This window comes from Myiozetetes cayanensis, unplaced genomic scaffold, assembly GCF_022539395.1.
Source record: "Myiozetetes cayanensis isolate MyiCay16 unplaced genomic scaffold, myiCay2020 scf412, whole genome shotgun sequence".
Lineage (NCBI taxonomy): Eukaryota > Metazoa > Chordata > Aves > Passeriformes > Tyrannidae > Myiozetetes > Myiozetetes cayanensis.
This window is the reverse complement of record NW_026087646.1, coordinates 4355-22966: the sequence shown is the minus strand read 5'-3', so window position 1 is coordinate 22966 and position 18612 is coordinate 4355. Positions and strand designations below refer to the sequence as shown.

At 54.0% G+C, this 18612-nt stretch overlaps 1 protein-coding gene across 2 annotated transcripts; it reads left to right on the top strand.

The window, feature by feature from the left end:
- Positions 1-10006: 10006 nt before the first annotated feature.
- On the top strand, positions 10007-18085 carry HNRNPC (heterogeneous nuclear ribonucleoprotein C). Of its 2 annotated transcripts, none has more exons than XM_050330603.1 (7): positions 10007-10798; positions 12694-12769; positions 13549-13596; positions 14770-14927; positions 15994-16126; positions 17733-17883; positions 18000-18085. In XM_050330603.1, the coding sequence occupies exons 1-7, from the start codon at positions 10558-10560 to the stop codon at positions 18081-18083; spliced, it is 891 nt and encodes a 296-aa protein (XP_050186560.1). In that variant the 5' UTR covers positions 10007-10557; the 3' UTR covers positions 18084-18085. The 2 variants fall into 2 exon arrangements, with proteins under 2 accessions (XP_050186560.1, XP_050186559.1); XM_050330602.1 differs by having other exon boundaries at positions 12694-12808.
- Positions 18086-18612: the final 527 nt, after the last annotated feature.

Below are 18612 nucleotides of genomic sequence, written 5' to 3'. Positions count from 1 at the left end.
ACCCCCAAAAAATCCCCAAAAAATCCCAAATAAATCCCAAATAAATCCCCCAGACCCCAAAATCCCCCCTGAACCCCCCAAAAAACCCCCCAAAAAATGCCCCAAAATTCCATACCCCAAAAATCCCAAATAAATCCAAAACCCCAAATAAACTCCCCAGTAATTCCCCAAGTTCCCCAAACCCCAGACCCCAAAATCCCTGAAACCCCCCAAAAACCCCAAAAATCCCAACAAATCCCCAAAAATCCCAAATAAATCCAAAAATCCCAAATAAACCCCAACAAATCCCCAAAAACTCCCAAATAAATCCAAAAAATCCCAAATAAACCCCAACAAATCCCAAATAAACCCCCGACCCTCCCCCAAACCCCAGACCCCCAAATCCCCCGAAACCCCCCAAAAAAACCCCAAATTTGACTTTTTTCCCCAAAAATCCCAAATAAATCCCAAATAAATCCCCCAAACCCCAGAATCCCCAATACCCCAAAACCCCCAAAAATGCCCCAAAATTCCAAACAAACCCCCAAAAAACCCCAAATAATTCTCAAATAAATCCCAAATAAACTCCAAAAAAACCCCAAGTAAACCCCAAATAAATACCAAATAAATCCCAAATAAATCCCAAAAAAATCCAAAATAAACCCCCGAAAACCCCTCAAAAAACCCCAAATAAATCCCAAAAAAACCCCAAATAAATCCCAAATAAATCCCAAATAAATCCCAAAAAAATCCAAAATAAATCCCAAATAAATCCCAAAAAAATCCCAAAAAAATCCTAAATAAATCTCAAATAAACCCCAAATAAATCCCAAATAAATCCCAAAAAAATCCAAAATAAACCCCAAATAAATCCCAAATAAACCCCAAATAAATCCCAAATAAATCCCAAAAAAATCCCAAATAAACCCCAAATAAATCCCAAATAAATCCCAAAAATCCCCAAAATCCCAACAATCTCCCGACCTCCCCCAACCCCCAGACCCCAAAACCCCCGAAACCCCCCAAAACCCAAATTTTCCTTTTTTTCCCCCCAGCCGTGACCGGGAGAGCCAGTACGAGGAGGAGGAGGAGCGGGGAGGGGCCGCATAGAGAAGGGACCCCCGGGAGGGCCTCCGCCACGGCCCCCCAAAAGAAGAGGAAGTAAAGAATTTTGGGGGTCCCCTTTTCCCCCATCCCACCCCCCAAAAAAGATTTGGGGTCAAAACCCCAGGTTTGGGGAATTTTTCAACCCCCTTTTTGTCTCCCCGGGGTTGGGAGGTTGAGTTTTTTTGGGGGGTCCTTGATGAGTTTTGGGGGTCCCCGAAATTTGGGGGTCCTCATGAAGTTTTGGGGTCCCCCAAAATTTTGAGGGGTCCCTGTTGAGTTTTGGGGGTCCAACAAAATTTGGGGGGGTCCCCATGAAATTTGGGGGGGTCCCCATTGAGTTTTTGGGGGGGTCCCCATTGAGTTTTGGGGTCCCCTGAAATTTGGGGGGGTCCCCATGAAGTTTGGGAGGGTCCCCATTGAGTTTTGGGGGGTCCCCCGAAATTTGGGGGGGTCCTCATGACATTTGGGGGGGTCCCTGTTGAGTTTTGGGGGTCCCCAAAAATTTTGAGGGGTCCCCATGAAGTTTGGGGAGGGGTCCCTGTTGAGTTTTGGGGGTCCCCCGAAATTTGGGGGGGTCCCTGTGAAGTTTGGGGGGTCCCCCTGAAATTTGGGGGGGTCCCCATGAAGTTTGGGGGGGTCCCCGTGAGTTTTTAGGGGGGTCCCCCAAAATTTTGAGGGGTCCCCATGAAGTCTGGGGGGGTCCCACAAAATTTGGGGGGGTCCCTGTGAAGTTTGGGGGGGTACCTTTGAGTTTTGGGGTTCCCCCTAAATTTTGAGGGGTCCCTGTGAAATTTGGGGGGGGTCCTTGTTGAGTTTTGGGGGTCCTCTGAAATTTGGGGGGGTCCCCATGAAATTTGGGGGGGTCCCCGTGAGTTTTTTGGGGAGGGTCCCTGTTGAGTTTTGGGGGTCCCCCAAAATTTGGGGGGATCCTCATGAAGTTTTTGGGGGTCCCCCAAAATTTGGGGGGGGTCCCTGTGAGTTTTTTGGGGGGGGGTCCCTGTTGAGTTTTGGGGTCCCCTTAAATTTGGGGGGGTCCCGTTGAGTTTTGGGGGTCCCCTGAAATTTGGGGGGGTCCCTGTTGAGTTTTGGGGGGGTTCCCTGAAATTTGAGGGGTCCTCTGAAATTTGGGGGGGTCCCCATTGAGTTTTGGGGGTCCCCCAAAATTTTGAGGGGGTCCCCATTAAGTTTTTTGGGGTCCCCATGAAATTTGGGGGGGTCCCCATGAAATTTGGGGGGGTCCCCGTTGAGTTTTGGGAGTCCCCCAAAGTTTGGGGGGGTCCCCATGAAATTTGGGGGGGTCCTCGTGAAATTTAGGGGGGTCCCCGTTGAGTTTTGGGGGTTTTTCTCCCAGATTTTGTTGTTTTTTGGGTTTTTTTAATTTTTTTTCCCGCCGTTTCTCCCTGGAATTTTTTTTTTGGGGGGGGTTTTGGTTTTTTTTTGGGGGGGGTTCCCACATGGGGGAGTTTTTTTTTGGGGGGGGGGGATCCTGTGGGGGAAATTTCCCCATGAGATTTTTTCGTGAGTTTCCTCCCTGAATTTTGGGGCTTTTCTGAAATTTTTGGACATTTTTCTCCCCTTTCCCCTCGTTTTTTTGTTGGTTTTTTGTCGCTGTTTCTCCCCCAAAATTTGGGGGTTTGGGGTCCTGGGTCGAGATTTTTTTAGGGGGTTTTCCCCTCCCAGATTTTGGGGTTTTCCTGATGAATTTTGGGGTCTTTTTTATCATTTTTTTTTACGATTTCCCCTCAATTTTTTGTTGATTTTTCTTTGAAATGTCTTTTTTTTTTTTTTTTTCATTCAAATGTTGGGCTTTCTCTTCAGAATTTGGGGTTTTTTGTCAGAATTTGGGGGGGTTTTTTCTGTCAGAATTCGGGGTTTTTTCCCCCATAATTGGGTTGGTTTTCCCTCAGAATTTTGGGGTTTTTTTGCCAGAATTTGGGGATTTTTTTCTGTCAAAATTCGGGGTTTTTTCCCCCAGAGTTGGGTTGTTTTTCCCCTCAGAATTTTGGGGATTTTTGTCAGAATTTGGGGGAGTTTTCTCCTCGTAATTTGGGATTTTTTACTCCTCAGAATTTTGGGGGATTTTTTTTCCCTCAGATATTGAGTTCTCATTTCTGACAGCATTTGGTGTTTTCCCCTCAGAATTTGGGGGTTTTTTGCCAGAATTTGGGGATTTTTGTCAGAATTTGGAGGGTTTTGTCAGAATTTGGGGATTTTTGCCAGAATCTGAGGGGGTTTTCCCTCAGAATTTCGGGTTTTTCCCCTCAGAATTTTGGGTTTTCCCTCAGAATTTTGGGTTTTCCCTCAGAATTTTGGGTTTTCCCTCAGAATTTCGAGTTTTTCCCTCAGAATTTTGGGGTTTTCCCTCACAATTTTGGGTTTTCCCTCAGAATTTGGGGGGGTTTCCCTCAGAATTTCGGGGTTTCCCTCAGAAATTCAGGGTTTTCCCTCAGAATTTTGGGTTTTTCCCTCAGAATTTCAGGTTTTCCCTCAGAATTTCGGGTTTTCCCTCAGAATTTGGGGGGGTTTTCCCTCAGAATTTCGGGTTTTCCCTCAGAACTTGGGGGGGTTTTCCCTCAGAATTTCAGATTTTCCCTCAGAATTTCGAGTTTCAGGCCCCCCCCCCAAAAAAAAATCACCTTTTGGGTCAGGGGGACCCCAAATTTCCCCCCCCACTTTGAAGACCCCAAAACCCCCTTGAATGACCCTAAACCCCCGGGACCCCAAAATTTCCCCCCCCTCTCAACTCCCCCTTTTTTTTTTTAATCCCTATTTATGGGTGGGTTTGGGGGGTCCCCCCCCCGATTTTGGGGTGGTTCCCCCTGTTTTTGGGGGTCCCCTCTGTGGTTTTTTTTTGGTTTTTTGGGGTGGGGGGGACCCCCCTTTCCCCCTCCCCCCCATCCCTTCACCCCCTTCTGCAGCTCTTTTCCAAAAAAAGTTCAATAAAAACGTGGTTTTTTTAAGGTTTTTTAACTAAAACGAGACTTTCTGAGCGCCTTCCCCCCCCCAAAAAAAGACAGAAATGGGGCCAAACTGGTCAAAAAAAAACAGGGGGGGAGGGGGGAGGGGATTTGAGGGGATTGAAACCACTAAAAAAAAAAACAAAAAATGGGGTGAAATGGTTTAAAAAGGGGGTTGAACTGGTTTAAAAAGTGGGGTTGAACTGGTTTGAAATGGGGCTGAAAAAAACAGCTCAAAACCAGTTAAAAACCAGTTTAAAAGGGTTAAAACCAGTTCAAATTGGGGTTAAACCAGTTCAGAGGGACAAAACCGGTTTAAAAGAGTTAAAACCAGTTCAAAGGGACAAAACCGGTTTAAAAGGGTTAAAACCAGTTTGAGCTGGGGTTAAACCAGTTCAGGGGGACAAAACCGGTATAAAAGGCTTAAAACCAGTTCGAATTGGGGTTAAACCAGTTTAAAAGGGTTAAAACCAGTTCAAAGGGACAAAACTGGTTTAAAAGGGTTAAAACCAGTTCAAATTGGGGTTAAACCAGTTTAAAAGGGTTAAAACCAGTTCGAAATGGGGTTAAACCAGTTTAAAAGGGTTAAAACCAGTTCGAAATGGGGCTAAACCAGTTTAAAAGGGTTAAAACCAGTTTGAATTGGGGCTAAACCAGTTCAGAGGGACAAAACCAGTTCGAATTGGGGCCAAACCGGTTTAAAAGGGTTAAAACCAGTTTGAACTGGGGCTAAGCCCGTTCAGGGGGACCAAGCCGGTTTAAAGGGGTTAAACCCGCTATAATCGGGCAGAGCTGCTCCAAACGCGCCCAAATCCAGTCCCAAAAAGGGCCCAAATTGCCCCAAAAGGCCCCAAACCCAGCGGGAATTGGGGGGGGCGGTCCCCCCCACCCGCGCGCCGTGACTGACAGCGCCGCCATCCAATCGGCGCCCTCCTCCGTCTGGGCTCCGACCAATCACCGCCCGCGTCGCGCCCCCCTTAGACCCGCCCTCCCTTTCCCGCCAATGGCATCGCGCGCTCTCGGGCCCCGCCCTCCGCCTCGCGCCGCGAGGGGCGGGACCTCCCCGCGGTGCTTCGCCTTTCTGATTGGTTCCCCTCCGAGACGGGCGTGGCGCGGAGCCAATCAGCGCCGGCGCTCGGCGTGATGGACGCCCCCCGTGACCCACTCGGCGCGCTCCTCCCACTCCCGCGCTGCGGCGCTTCGAGCGCCGCGATTGGTCCGGGAGCGTGACGGGCGGCGCTCCCGGCCAATGGGGAGGCGGGCGGGGGGCGGGCCCCGGCGCGGCGGCGGCGCTGAGGGCGGCGCGGGCGCCATTTTGTGCTCAGCCCCCGGAGGAAGCGGCGGCGGCGGCGGCGGGAGCGCAGCGGGGCCCGGAGCGGTGAGGGGGGGGCCGGGAGGAGTCCCGGGGAGTTCAGGGGGTCCTTAAAGTGCGGGGGGAGGAGGGAAGGGGTTTTCGTGAGGGGGAGGGGGGCGCGGAAATGGCGGCCAGGCGGGAATGGCAGGGGGTGGGGGCTGAGGGGGGGGCGGCCCCCTCAGGGCCCGTGAGGGGTCGGGGCGGAGTTAGAGCGCTCCGGGGGCGGGTTGGGCTCGTTAAAGGGTTAATTAGCGAGGTAATTAACCCTCTCCGGCGTGTAACTCAGCCCGGGGGGGGCGTGGTTAATCAGTGGGGGGCGTGGCTTCTCCGTGGGGAATAATTAACCTCTGGGGGCGGGGTTAGCTAATCAAGCGATTAATTAACCCTTTTCGACGCCTAATTAGCCACGGTGGGGGCGTGGTTTAGCCTGGGAGGGCGTGGCTTCATCAAAGGATTAATTAATCCCTTGGGGGCGTGGTTAAGCCGTTAAAGGGTTAATTAACCATTAAAGGGTTAATTAGCCCCATTGGGGGCGTGGTTAAGCGGGGGGGCGGGGCATAGTTTGCTAATTAAACCCTGAATGAGTATCAATAAGCCCCTGGGCGTGGCTTAGACGCTGTGGGCGTGGCTAATTACTTGAAGGGGTTATCAAGGTGTAATTAACTCGGGGGGGCGTGGTTAACACGGGGGGGTGCTAATTAACCCCTTTAAAGCTGCGTTTAATCAATGAGATGCTTCATTAACCCCCCCCGGGGTTGCAATTAATTAATCAGGGGTGTAATTAAACGCCCTTGGGGGCGGGGTTATTTTAAGGGGGGGCGGGGCATCTCCAGGCTCCTCCCCCACCATCGTTTTGGGGCAAACCCCCCCCAATTTCTCCTTTTTCTCCCCGAAAATGTGGATTGTTTGGAGATGGGGGGGGGGTAAATTAAAGTCAATTCCTCCCCCCTCTCAACTTTTGGGCCAAAGTCCCATTTCTCCCGAATTTTGGGGTTCAGACCCCTTCCCTTCCCCCCTACAAATTTTGGGGTCAGACCCCCTGATTTTGTGCCTTTTTCCCCCAAAAAAATCGTCTGTTTTCAGGGCTGGGCATCGATTCCTGACCCGCCCCCCTCTTCAGTTCCGGGGTAAAAAACCCCCCCAAAATTCTTCCTTTTTCCCCAAAATGCTCGTTTTTAGAACCTGAAGTAGATTATTTTACAATAATAAAATAATATTGTATTATTTTATATAGTAATATAATAATAATATAATAATATATAAATATATAAATATATTTTATATATGTAAATATATAATATAATAAATATAATAATAAATATAATAAAAATAATAAATAATTTATAAAAATAATAAATAATAATTTATAAAAATAATCTCAACTGGAGGTTTTTACCCCAATTTTTTTTGGGGGGGGGGGTCAAACTCCCAAATCAGACCCCTCCCCCAAAAGACTGTGCAGTTCCCCACCCCCAAACCCCCTCTTTTCACCCCAAAACCCACAACTTTTTCTGCCCCCCTCCCCCAAACTTCGTTTCCCTCCCCAAAATTGGGGTCAGGGGTCCCCTGGGAAGGAAGGGGTGGGAGTCACCCAAAATTTGGGACTGGGGGGTTTTGGGAGGGGAGGAGTCTCTCAACCTTCTCTCCTTCCACAGGGCCCCGAGGCAGCACCAGCGGCCCTCCCCTCCCGAGCCCCTCCCCCTCCCCAAACCCCCTCCCTCCTCCCCTCCCCCTCCGGCGCCGTTTTGGGCCCAAAGCGCCTGATTTTGGAGGGATTTTGGAGGGATTTTGGAGGTTTTCCTCGGCTTTGTTTTGAGGGGAGAGGGGTGGGGAGGGAGCACACGAGGTGGGGGAGGGAGGGGCGCTCGTTGGGGAGGGAGGGCTCAGGCTTTGGGGAGGGGCGGTGGGAGGCGGTGTGGGGGGAGGAGGGCCGCCCCTCCCCCGTTTTGGCCCCCTCCTGTTTCCCGAAAATCGCCCCAAATTTGCCTCTTTTTTTTTGTTGTTGTCTTTTCACAGCGCGATTTTTGAGCCGCCGGCGACCGTAGAGTGCCAAATTCTGCTTTTTCACCCCAAAACAGAAAACCAAACCAAAAAAACCACAAAAACAAACCACGCCCACCACGAGGTCGATTTTGCCGCCCCTCCCCCACCGACCCCGCCCACCCCACCCCTCGGTTCTCCCCTCGCCCCTCCCCACAGGGCCCCTCCCCCAGTTTTCCCACGGGGGCAGGTTTTGGGAGGCCCCTCCACCCACCCCCACCCCTAATTAAAGCCCCTCCCCCCAATCAATCAGGATTTGGGAGCCTCCTCCAAACCCCGGGATGGCCCCGGACAGGGCCCCTCCCACACGGGATTTTGAGGGGTTTGGGCTCTTTTTATTTTTTTTTTAATTTTTTTAATTTTTATTTTTTTTTTTATTTTTAATTTTTTTTTTGAGGTTTTTTTTTTTTTAACTGTCGTTTTTGGGCTGTTTTGGCCCTCCCCCTCCTCTCCAAGCCCCTCCACCGACACTTTTAAGCCCCTCCCCACCCCCAAACCCGCCCCTCCCCACTCTGCCGTCGCCGACCCACGGACGCCCCTCCCCACCCCCACGGTAAGAGGGGGTTAATTAGTGCTAATTAAAGGGGGCGGGGGTTGATGGTGGGCGTGGCACCCTGCGGCTAACGAGGGGTGTTCGTTAGCGCTCTGGGCAGGTAATTAAGGGGGCTCCCTGGCGCTAATTGGCGCCGTTAATTAAAGGCGGGGCGTTAATTAGAAGCTGTGTTTAGTAGGAGCTTGGTGGGGGGGGGGGGTGATGCTAATTAGCATCCTAATTTACCTGGGGGTGGTGATCAGCATAATTAACAAACAGAGGGCTGGTTCAGGGGTGGGAGCGCTGCTAATTAGCATTGCTAATTAAGGGGGTGGTTGTGGCTGCTAATTAAGGGGCGCTGTGGGTGCTAATTAGCACAGTTAGTTAAACAATTAGTTCAATTGGTTACCAGCACAAATGGGGGGGTCCCTGTGTTAATTAGGGGGCTAATTTGGGGTGGGTTTGGGGGGTTTTGGGGTTCAGGTGGTTTTTGGGGTGAGTTCAGGAGGTTTTTGGGGTGGGTTCAGGTGGTTTTTGGGTGGTCTCAGGTGGTTTTTGGGTGGGTTCAGGTTGTTTTGGGGTGAGTTCAGGAGGTTTTGGGGTGGTCTCAGGTGGTTTTGGGGTGAGTTCAGGAGGTGTTTTGGGGTGGTCTCAGGTGGTTTTGGGGTGAGTTCAGGAGGTTTTGGGGTGGTCTCAGGTGGTTTTTGGGTGGTCTCAGGTGGTTTTTGGGTGGTCTCAGGTGGTTTTTGGATGAGTTCAGGAGGTGTTTGGGTGGTCTCAGGTGGTTTTGGGGTGGTCTCAGGTGGTTTTGGGGTGGTCTCAGGTGGTTTTTGGGTGGTCTCAGGTGGTTTTGGGGTGAGTTCAGGAGGTTTTTGGGTGGTCTCAGGTGCTTTTGGGTGGTCTCAGGTGGTTTTTGGGTGGTCTCAGGTGGTTTTGGGGTGGTCTCAGGTGGTTTTTGGGTGGTCTCAGGTGGTTTTGGGGTGAGTTCAGGTGGTTTTTGGGTGGTCTCAGGTGGTTTTTGGGTGGTCTCAGGTGGTTTTGGGTGGGTTCAGGAGGTTTTTGGGTGGTCTCAGGTGGTTTTTGGGTGGTCTCAGGTGGTTTTTGGGTGAGTTCAGGAGGTTTTGGGTGGTCTCAGGTGGTTTTGGGGTGGTCTCAGGTGGTTTTTGGGTGGTCTCAGGTGGTTTTGGATGAGTTCAGGTGGGTTTTGGGTGGTCTCAGGTGGTTTTTGGGTGAGTTCAGGAGGTTTTGGGGTGAGTTCAGGAGGTTTTGGGTGGTCTCAGGTGGTTTTGGGTGGTCTCAGGTGGTTTTTGGGTGGTCTCAGGTGGTTTTTGGGGTGAGTTCAGGAGGTTTTTGGGTGGTCTCAGGTGGTTTTTGGGTGGGTTCAAGAGGTTTTTGGGTGGTCTCAGGTGGTTTTTGGGTGGGTTCAGGAGGTATTTGGGTGCTTTCAAGCCATTTTGGGCGTTTGTGAGCTGTTTCTGGGTTTTTTTCAAGCCATTTTTGGGTGGTTTTGAGCTGTTTTGGGTGTTTTCAAGCCATCTTTGGGTGGTTTGGAGCCGTTTCTGTGGGGCTTTTGAGGCGGTTCTGGGTTGTTTCGACCCCTTTTTTGGTGCTTTTGAGCCACATTTGGGTGCTTTTGGGCCATTTTCGGGTCATTTCGAGCTGGTTTTGGTTTTGAGCCATTTCTGGGTGCTTTTGAGCCATTTCTGGGTGGTTTTGAGTCTTTTTTTTGGTGCTTTTGAGCCATTTCTGGGTGGTTTTGAGCCATATCTGGGTGGTTTCAATCCATTTTTTTGGTTCTTTTGAGCCATTTCTGGGTGTTTTCCAGCCATTTCTGGGTGCTTTTGAGCCTTTTTTTGGTGCATTTGAGCCATTTCTGGGTGGTTTTGTCCTGTTTTTTTGGTCCTTTTGAGCCATATCTGGGTGCTTTTGAACCATTTTGGTGCTTTCGAGCCATTTCTGGGTGCTTTTCAGCCATTTTTTTTTGAACCTTTCGGGCATGTGGGTTTTCCAGCCATTTCGGGTTTTGGCAGGTTTTTAGTTCTTTCGAGCCATTTCTGGGTGCTTTTGGACCGATTTTTTGATACTTTCGAGCCATTTCTGGGTCGTTTCCAGCCATTTCTGGGTGTTTTTGAGCCATTTCTGGGTGGTTTCCAGCCACATCTGGGTGTTTTCGTGCCATTTCTGGGTGGTTTCGAGCCTTTTTTTTGGTGCCATTTCTGGGTGGTTTCCAGCCATATCTGGGTGTTTTCCAGCCATTTCTGGGTGGTTTCGAGCCTTTTTTTGGTACTTCTGAGCCATTTCTGGGTGCTTTTAAGCCATTTCTGGGTGGTTTTGAGCCATTTCTTTGGTGCTTTTGAGCCATTTCTGGGTCATTTCCAGTCATTTCTGGGTGCTTTCGTACTGGTTTTTTGGTGCTTTCGAGCCAATTCTGGGTGTTTTCCAGCCATTTCTGGGTCGTTTCCAGCCATTTCTGGGTGTTTTCGCACCATTTCTGTGTGTTTTCGTGCCATTTTTGTGTCGTTTCCCCAACCAGGTGATCCCTGACCCCCCTTTTTTTCCCCCCATCCCTCCCCAGGACCCCCCCGGCCATGGCGAGCAACGTGACGAACAAGACGGACCCGCGGTCGCTGAACTCGCGCGTGTTCATCGGGAACCTGAACACGCTGGTGGTGAAGAAGAGCGACGTGGAGGCCATCTTCGCCAAGTACGGCAAGATCGTGGGCTGCTCCGTGCACAAGGGCTTCGCCTTCGTGCAGTACGTCAACGAGCGCAACGCCCGCGCCGCCGTGGCCGGCGAGGACGGCCGCATGATCGCCGGACAGGTGCTCGGTGAGGACATAACACGGGTGTTTGGGGGTAGTTATGGGGATTTGGGGGCAGTTCTGGGGATTTGGGGGTGGTTCTGGGCAGTTTGGGGGCAGTTTGGGGTCATCACACGCACACCAGGACGGCCGCATGATCGCCGGACAGGTGCTCGGTGAGGACACACATGGGTGTTTGGGGGCGGTAATGGGGATTTGGGGGCAGTTTGGGGCAGTTTGGGGGCAGTATGGGGCATTTTGGGGGTGGTTCTGGGCAGTTTGGGGGCATCGAGGGGCAGTTTGGGGACATTTAGGGGCAGTTTGGGGGCAGTTTGGGATCATTTAGGGGCAGTTTGGGATCATTTAGGGGCAGTTTGGGGGCAGTTCTGGGCAGTTGGGGGGGAATTGAAGGGGGCATCGAGGCAGTTTGGGGAGTTTGAGGCAGTTTAGGGCAGTTTGCAGGATCATATGAAGGCAGTTTGGGATCATTTAGGGGGCAGTTTGGGGGCAGTTCTGGGCAGTTTGGGGAATTAGAGGGTCAGTTTGGGGACAGTTCTGGAGCAGTTTAGGGGCAGTTCTGGGCAGTTTGGGGGCATTTAGGGGCAGTTTGGGGCCATTTAGGGTCAGTTTGGGGGCATTTAGGGTCAGTTTGGGGACATTTAGGGTCAGTTTGGGATCATTTAGGGGCAGTTTGGGGGCATTTAGGGGCAGTTTGGGGGCAGTTCTGGGCAGTTGGGGGGGAATTGAAGGGCAGTTTGGGGGCAGTTCTGGGCAGTTTGGGGATATTTAGGGTCAGTTTGGGGACATTTAGGGTCAGTTTGGGGGCATTTAGGGGCAGTTTGGGGACATTTAGGGTCAGTTTGGGGGCCATTTTGGGGCAGTTTGGGGACATTTAGGGTCTGTTTGGGGACATTGAGAGTCAGTTTGGGGGCATCAAGGGGCAGTTTGGGGACATCGAGGGGCAGTTTGGGGACATTTAGGGTCAGTTTGGGGGCCATTTTGGGGCAGTTTGGGGCCATTTAGGGTCAGTTTGGGGGCCATTTCGGGACATTTAGGGTCAGTTTGGGGGCAGTCAGGGGCAGTTTGGGGTCATTTCGGGGCAGTTTGGGGTGCAGATTAAAGGGGCAGGAGCCAGGTGAGCTCACCTGGGGTCACTCCTGGGTCATTTGGGGTCAGTTTGGGGACATTTCGGGTCAGTTTGGGGACATTTCGGGGCAGTTTGGGGTCATTTAGGGTCAGTTTGGGGGCCATTTTGGGGCAGTTTGGGGCATTGAGGGGCAGTTTGGGGCCATTTAGGGGCAGTTTGGGGACATTTCGGGGCAGTTTGGGGTGCAGATTAGAGGGGCAGGAGCCAGGTGAGCTCACCTGGGGTCACTCCCGGGTCATTTGGGGTCAGTTTGGGGACATTTCGGGTCAGTTTGGGGGCAGTTCTGGGCAGTTTGGGGGCATTTAGGGTCAGTTTGGGGGCCATTTCGGGGCAGCTTGGGGGTAGTTTGGGGACATTTAGGGGCAGTTTGGGGGCATTTAGGGGCAGTTTGGGGTGCAGATTAAAGGGGCAGGAGCCAGGTGAGCTCACCTGGGGTCACTCCCGGGTCATTTGGGGTGGTCCCTGGGTCATTTGGGGTGGTCCCTGGGTCATTTGGGGTCACTCCCGGGTCATTTGGGGTGGTCCCTGGGTCGTTTGGGGTCATTTGGGGTGGTCCCTGGGTCATTTGGGGTCACTTGGGGTGGTCCCTGGGTCATTTGGGGTGGTCCCTGGGTCACTTGGGGTGGTCCCTGGGTCGTTTGGGGTCATTTGGGGTGGTCCCTGGGTCACTTGGGGTGGTCCCTGTGTCATTTGGGGTCATTTGGGGTGGTCCCTGTGCCTCGGGAGGGCAGGGCAGGGGTGGGGGGACCCCCTGAGCCCCCCATTTTCCCCCCCAGACATCAACCTGGCGGCCGAGCCGAAGGTGAACCGGGGCAAGGCGGGGGTGAAGCGCTCGGCGGCCGAGATGTACGGGTCAGTACCCGCCCCCCCGTCACCGTCCCCCCTCGTCAGGTGGGGAGCTGGGGGGGCCTGGGGATTGGGGTGGTTGGGGGGATTTGGGGTGGTTGGTGGGGGATTTGGGGGTGATTTGGGGGCACATTTGTAATAGGGGAGGGGTTTGGGGGGATTTGGGGTGGTTGGGGGCACGTGTGCAATGGGGAGGGATTTGGGGGATTTGGGGGTGGTTGGGGGATTTGGGGGTGGTCGGGAGGCACATTTGCAATGGGGAGGGGGTTTGGGGGGTTTGGGGGGATTTGGGGTGGTTGGGGGGGATTTGGGGGTGGTTGGGGGCACATATTGCAATGGGGGAGGGGTTTGGGGGATTTGGGGGTGGTTGGAGGGGATTTGGGGGTGGTTGGGGGGATTTGGGGGTGGTTGGGGGTCAGGGGTGTCTGAGGAGGGGGTTGGGGGGTCCAGGGGGTTTTGAGGGGTTGGGGTTGTCTTGGGGGAGGTTAAAGGGGCATTTGTGGGCTTTGGGGGGATTTGGGGGCACACTTGCAGTGGGAGAGGGATTGGGGGGATTTGGGGGGTGGTTGGGGGGTCAGGGGTGTCTGAGGAGGGGGTTTTGGGGGGTCTGGGGGGTTTAAAGGGGCATTTGTGGGGTTTAGGGGGTTTTGGGGGGTCTTTGGGTTTCCACGAAGGGTTTTGAGGGGTCTTTGGGGGTTTTGGGGGGATTTTGGGGGGTTGAGAGTTTTTAGGGGTCACGGGGGAGTTTTGGGGTCTGACTCCTTCCCTCCCTCCCCCCACCGCAGATCATCGTTCGATCTCGACTACGATTTCCAGCGGGACTACTATGACCGGTACCAGTACAGACCAGTACAGACCAGTATAGACCAGTAAAGCCCATTCTAGCCCAGTATAACCCAGTCTAACCAGTACAACCCAATACAACCCAGTGTAACCAGTGCCCCCCCGCAGGATGTACAGCTACCCCGCCCGGGTGCCGCCCCCTCCCCACAGCTGTCATCCCCCCCCAGTATAACCCAGTCCAACCCATTCTAACCAGTATAACCCAGTATAACCCAGTATAACCCAGTATAACCCAGTCCAACCCCTATAACCAGTATAACCCAGTACAACCCAGTATAACCAGTGTAACCAGTGCCCCCCCGCAGGATGTACAGCTACCCCGCGCGGGTGCCGCCCCCTCCCCCCATCGCGCGCGCCGTGGTGCCCTCCCAGTATAAACCAGTATAACCCAGTAAAGCCCATTCTAGCCCAGTCTAACCCATTCTAACCACTATAACCCAGTATAACCAGTGTAACCAGTACCCCCCCACAGGATGTACAGCTACCCCGCCCGGGTGCCGCCCCCTCCCCCCATCGCGCGCGCCGTGGTGCCCTCCCAATATAACCCAGTATAACCCAGTATAACCCAGTATAAACCATTCTAACCCAGTATAACCCATTCTAACCCAGTATAACCAGTGTAACCAGTACCCCCCCGCAGGATGTACAGCTACCCCGCGCGGGTGCCGCCCCCTCCCCCCATCGCGCGCGCCGTGGTGCCCTCCCAGTATAACCCAGTATATCCCAGTACATCCCAATATAACCCAGTATAACCCAGTCCAACCCAGTATATCCCAGTACATCCCAGTATATCCCAGTATAACCCAGTATAACCAGTGTAACCAGTACCCCCCCGCAGGATGTACAGCTACCCCGCGCGGGTGCCGCCCCCTCCCCCCATCGCGCGCGCCGTGGTGCCCTCCCAGTGTAACCCAGTACAACCCAGTATAACCCAGTACAACCCCTATAACCAGTATAACCCAGTATAACCAGTATAACCCAGTATAACCAGTACCCCCCCCACAGGATGTACAGCTACCCCGCGCGGGTGCCGCCGCCTCCCCCCATCGCGCGCGCCGTGGTGCCCTCCTAGTATAACCCAGTATAACCCAGTGTAAACCATTCTAACCCATTCTAACCCAGTAAAGCCCAGTATAACCAGTGTAACCAGTGCCCCCCCGCAGGATGTACAGCTACCCCGCGCGGGTGCCGCCCCCTCCCCCCATCGCGCGCGCCGTGGTGCCCTCCAAGCGCCAGAGGGTGTCCGGGAACACCTCCCGGCGCGGCAAGAGCTTCAACTCCAAGTCGGGCCAGAGGGGCTCCTCCTCCAAGAGCGGCAAGCGTGAGTGGCCTCCGTTTTGGGGGGGTTTGGGGTGAATTCCGACAGGTTTGGGGGGTTTGGGGTGAATTCCGGCAGGTTTGGGGGGGTTTGGGGTGAATCCTCAGGGTTTGGGGGGTTTGGGGTGAATTCAGCAGGTTTGGGGTGAATCCCAGCAGGTTTGGGGGGGTTTGGGGTGAATCCTGAGGGTTTGGGAGGGTTTGGGGTGAATTCCAGCAGGTTTGGGGGCTTTGGTTGTTTTGGGGTGAGTCCTGACGGGTTTGGGTTGTTTGGGGTGAATCCCAGCAGGTTTGGGGGGCTTTGGTTGTTTTGGGGTGAGTCCTGACAGGTTTTGGGTGGTTTGGGGTGAATCCTGACGGTTTGGGTTGTTTGGGGTGAATTCCGACAGGTTTGGGGGGGTTTGGGGTGAATCCTGACGGGTTTGGGTTGTTTGGGGTGAATCCCAGCAGGTTTGGGGGGCTTTGCTTGTTTTGGGGTGAGTCCTGACGGGTTTGGGGGCTTTTGTTGTTTTGGGGTGAGTCCTGATGGTTTTAGGGGGTTTTGCCATTTTGGGGTGAATCCTGAGGGGTTTTGGGGTGGATCCTGGTGGTTTTAGGGGGGTTTGCCATTTTGGGGTGAATCCTGATGGATTTGGGGTGAATCCTGATGGATTTGGGGTGAATCCCGACGGTTTTGGGTGGTTCTGCCATTTCTGGGGTGAATCCCGGCGGTTTTGGGTGGTTCTGCCATTTCTGGGGTGAACCCCGGCAGTTTTGGGCCGTTTTGGGGTGAATCCTGACGTTTTTGGGTGGTTCTGCCATTTCTGGGGTGAACCCCGGCGGTTTTGGGCCGTTTTGGGGTGAATCCCGACGTTTTTGGGTGGTTCTGCCATTTCTGGGGTGAACCCCGGTGGTTTTGGGGTGAATCCCGACATTTTTGGGTGGTTCTGCCATTTCTGGGGTGAGCCCCGGTGGTTTTGGGCCGTTTTGGGGTGAATCCTGATGGGTTTGGGTAGTTCTGCCATTTCTGGGGTGAACCCCGGCGGTTTTGGGCCGTTTTGGGGTGAATCCCGGCGGTTTTGGGCCCGCAGTGAAGGGGGACGACCTGCAGAGCATCAAGAAGGAGCTGGGGCAGATCAAGGCCAAGGTGGACGCGCTGCTGGAGAGCCTCGAGCGGCTGGAGCGGGAGCAGAGTGAGCGTCGCGCCCTTTTTGGGGCAAAACCGCCCTTTTTGGGGGCAAAACCGCCCTTTTTGGGGAAAAACTGCCCTTTTTGGGGGAAACTGCCCTTTTGGGGCAAAACTGCCCTTTTTGGGAGAAAACTGCCCTTTTTGGGGAAAACTGCCCTTTTTGGGGGAAAACTGCTTTCTTTGGGGCAAAACTGCCCTTTTTGGGGGCAAACTGCCCTTTTTGGGGGAAAACTGCACTTTTTGGGGAAAACAATCCTTCTTGGGGGGAAACTGCTTTCTTTGGGGGAAAACTGCCCTTTTTGGGGGCAAAACTGCCCTTTTTGGGGCATAACTGCCCTTTTTGGGGCGTAACTGCCCTTTTTGGGGGAAAACTGCCTTTTTTGGGGCAAAATGGCCTTTTTGGGGCAAAACTGCCCTTTTTTTGGGGAAAACTGCCCTTTTTGGGGCAAAACTGCCCTTTTTGGGGGGAAATTGCCCTTTTTGGGGGAAAGCTGCCCTTTTTGGGTAAAAATTGCCCTTTTTGGGGAAAACAATCCTTCTTGGGGGGAAAAGGGACCTTTTGGGGGAAAACAGCTTTTCTGGGGTGGGAAACAGCTCTTTTTTGGGGGGGAAATGGGCCTTTTGGGGTAAACAGCCATTTTTGGGGGACACACCCCCTTCTGTGGGGCAGACCCACAGACCCCGCCCAGCCCTTCAGAAACTCCACCCACTGCTCACAGACCCCGCCCACTGCCCCTTTAAAAGGCCCCAAATCCCCCCCCAGCCCTTTTCTGTCCCTAAACCCCCTTTTCTGTCCCCAAATCCCCCTTTTCTGTCCCCAAACCCCCTTTTCTGTCCCTAAACCCCTTTTCTGTCCCCAAACCCCCCTTTCTGTCCCCAAACTCCCCGTTTCTGTCCCCAAACCCCCTTTTCTGTCCCCAAACCCCCTTTTCTGTCCCCAAACCCCCTTTTCTGTCCCCAAACCCCCTTTTCTGTCCCCAAACCCCCTTTTCTGTCCCCAAATCCCCTTTTTCTGTCCCCAAACCCCTTTTCTGTCCCCAAACCCCCTTTTCTGTCCCCAAACCCCCTTTCTGTCCCCAAATCCCCCTTTCCTGTCCCCAAACCCCCTTTTCTGTCCCCAAATCCCCCTTTTCTGCCTCTAACCCCCTTTCCTGTCCCCAAACCCCCTTTTCTGTCCCCAAACCCCCTTTTCTCTCCCCAAACCCCCTAAACCCCCGTTTTCCCCCAGAGGCGAAGAGCGACAAGGCGGAGGAGGAGCAGGGAGGAACAGCTCCTTCAAACCCCCTTTTCTGTCCCCAAACCCCCTTTTCTGTCCCCAAACCCCCTTTTCTGTCCCCAAACCCCCCTAAACCCCCGTTTTCCCCCAGAGCGAGAGCGACAAGGCGGAGGAGGAGCAGGGGGATCAGCTCCCTAAAACCCCCTTTTCTGTCCCCAAATCCCCTTTTCTGCCCCTAACCCCCGTTTTCCCCCAGAGGCGAAGAGCGACAAGGCGGAGGAGGAGCAGGGGGGGATCAGCTCCCTCAAACCCCCCTTTTCTGTCCCCAAACCCCCTTTTCTGTCCCCAAATCCCCCTTTTCTGCCCTAAAACCCCTTTTTTTCCCAAAACCCCTTTTCTGCCCCTAAACCCCCGTTTTCCCCCAGAGCGAGCGACAAGGCGGAGGAGGAGCAGGGCGGCAGCGGCTCCAAGAAGGACGAGGCCGGCGGGGCCAAGGCCGAGGGGGGCAACGAGGACTCTGCCGAGGAGGGGGACCTGCTGGACGACGAGGAGGCCGAGGAGAGGGGGGACGAGCAGGTGAGACCCCCCTCCCTCCCCCAGTACACACCAGTACACACCAGTACACACCAGTGCCCCCCAGCCTCGCTGTGCTGGGGGAGGGGCCTCTCCTGACCCCTCTGTCCCCTCCCCAGCTGGAGTCCATCAAGGGGGACGAGAAGGAGGCGGAGGAGGGGGAGGACGACCGGGACAGCGCCAACGGCGAGGACGACCCCTGAGAGCCCCCGGGACCCCCTGAGCGCCCGGGACCCCCAGACCCCCTGCCCGAGCGGCCCCGAGCCCACAGCCCCTCCCCTGCCGTGTTCGTGCTGTCGTGGCCCCTCCCCGCCCTCCTCCTGCCCCCCTGCCCCCCTCATAGTTCGGTTCAGCCCCTCCCCCACCCCCTCCCCCCTCTCCTCGTTTAATTTTGATACCTCGAGACGACGATTAAAGGACGGATGTTTGTAAATAACGGTGCTGTGGGGGGAAAGGGGGGCACCCAGGGGACTCCTGAGACCCCCCAAAGCGGTTCCAGAGGCCCCCAAAAACCTCTTAAACGTCCCCCAACAATGGCCCCCAGGGACCCTCAAAAAAACCCCCCAAAAGTGCTCCCACAGACCCCCCCACAAAGCCCCTCCTTCACAACATGGCTGCCCCCTCCTCCAATATGGCAGCTCCCCCTCCAACATGGCCACCCCCTCATCCAATATGGCAGCTCCCACACCACCCATCCAACATGGCTGCCCCCTCATCCAATATGGCAGCTCC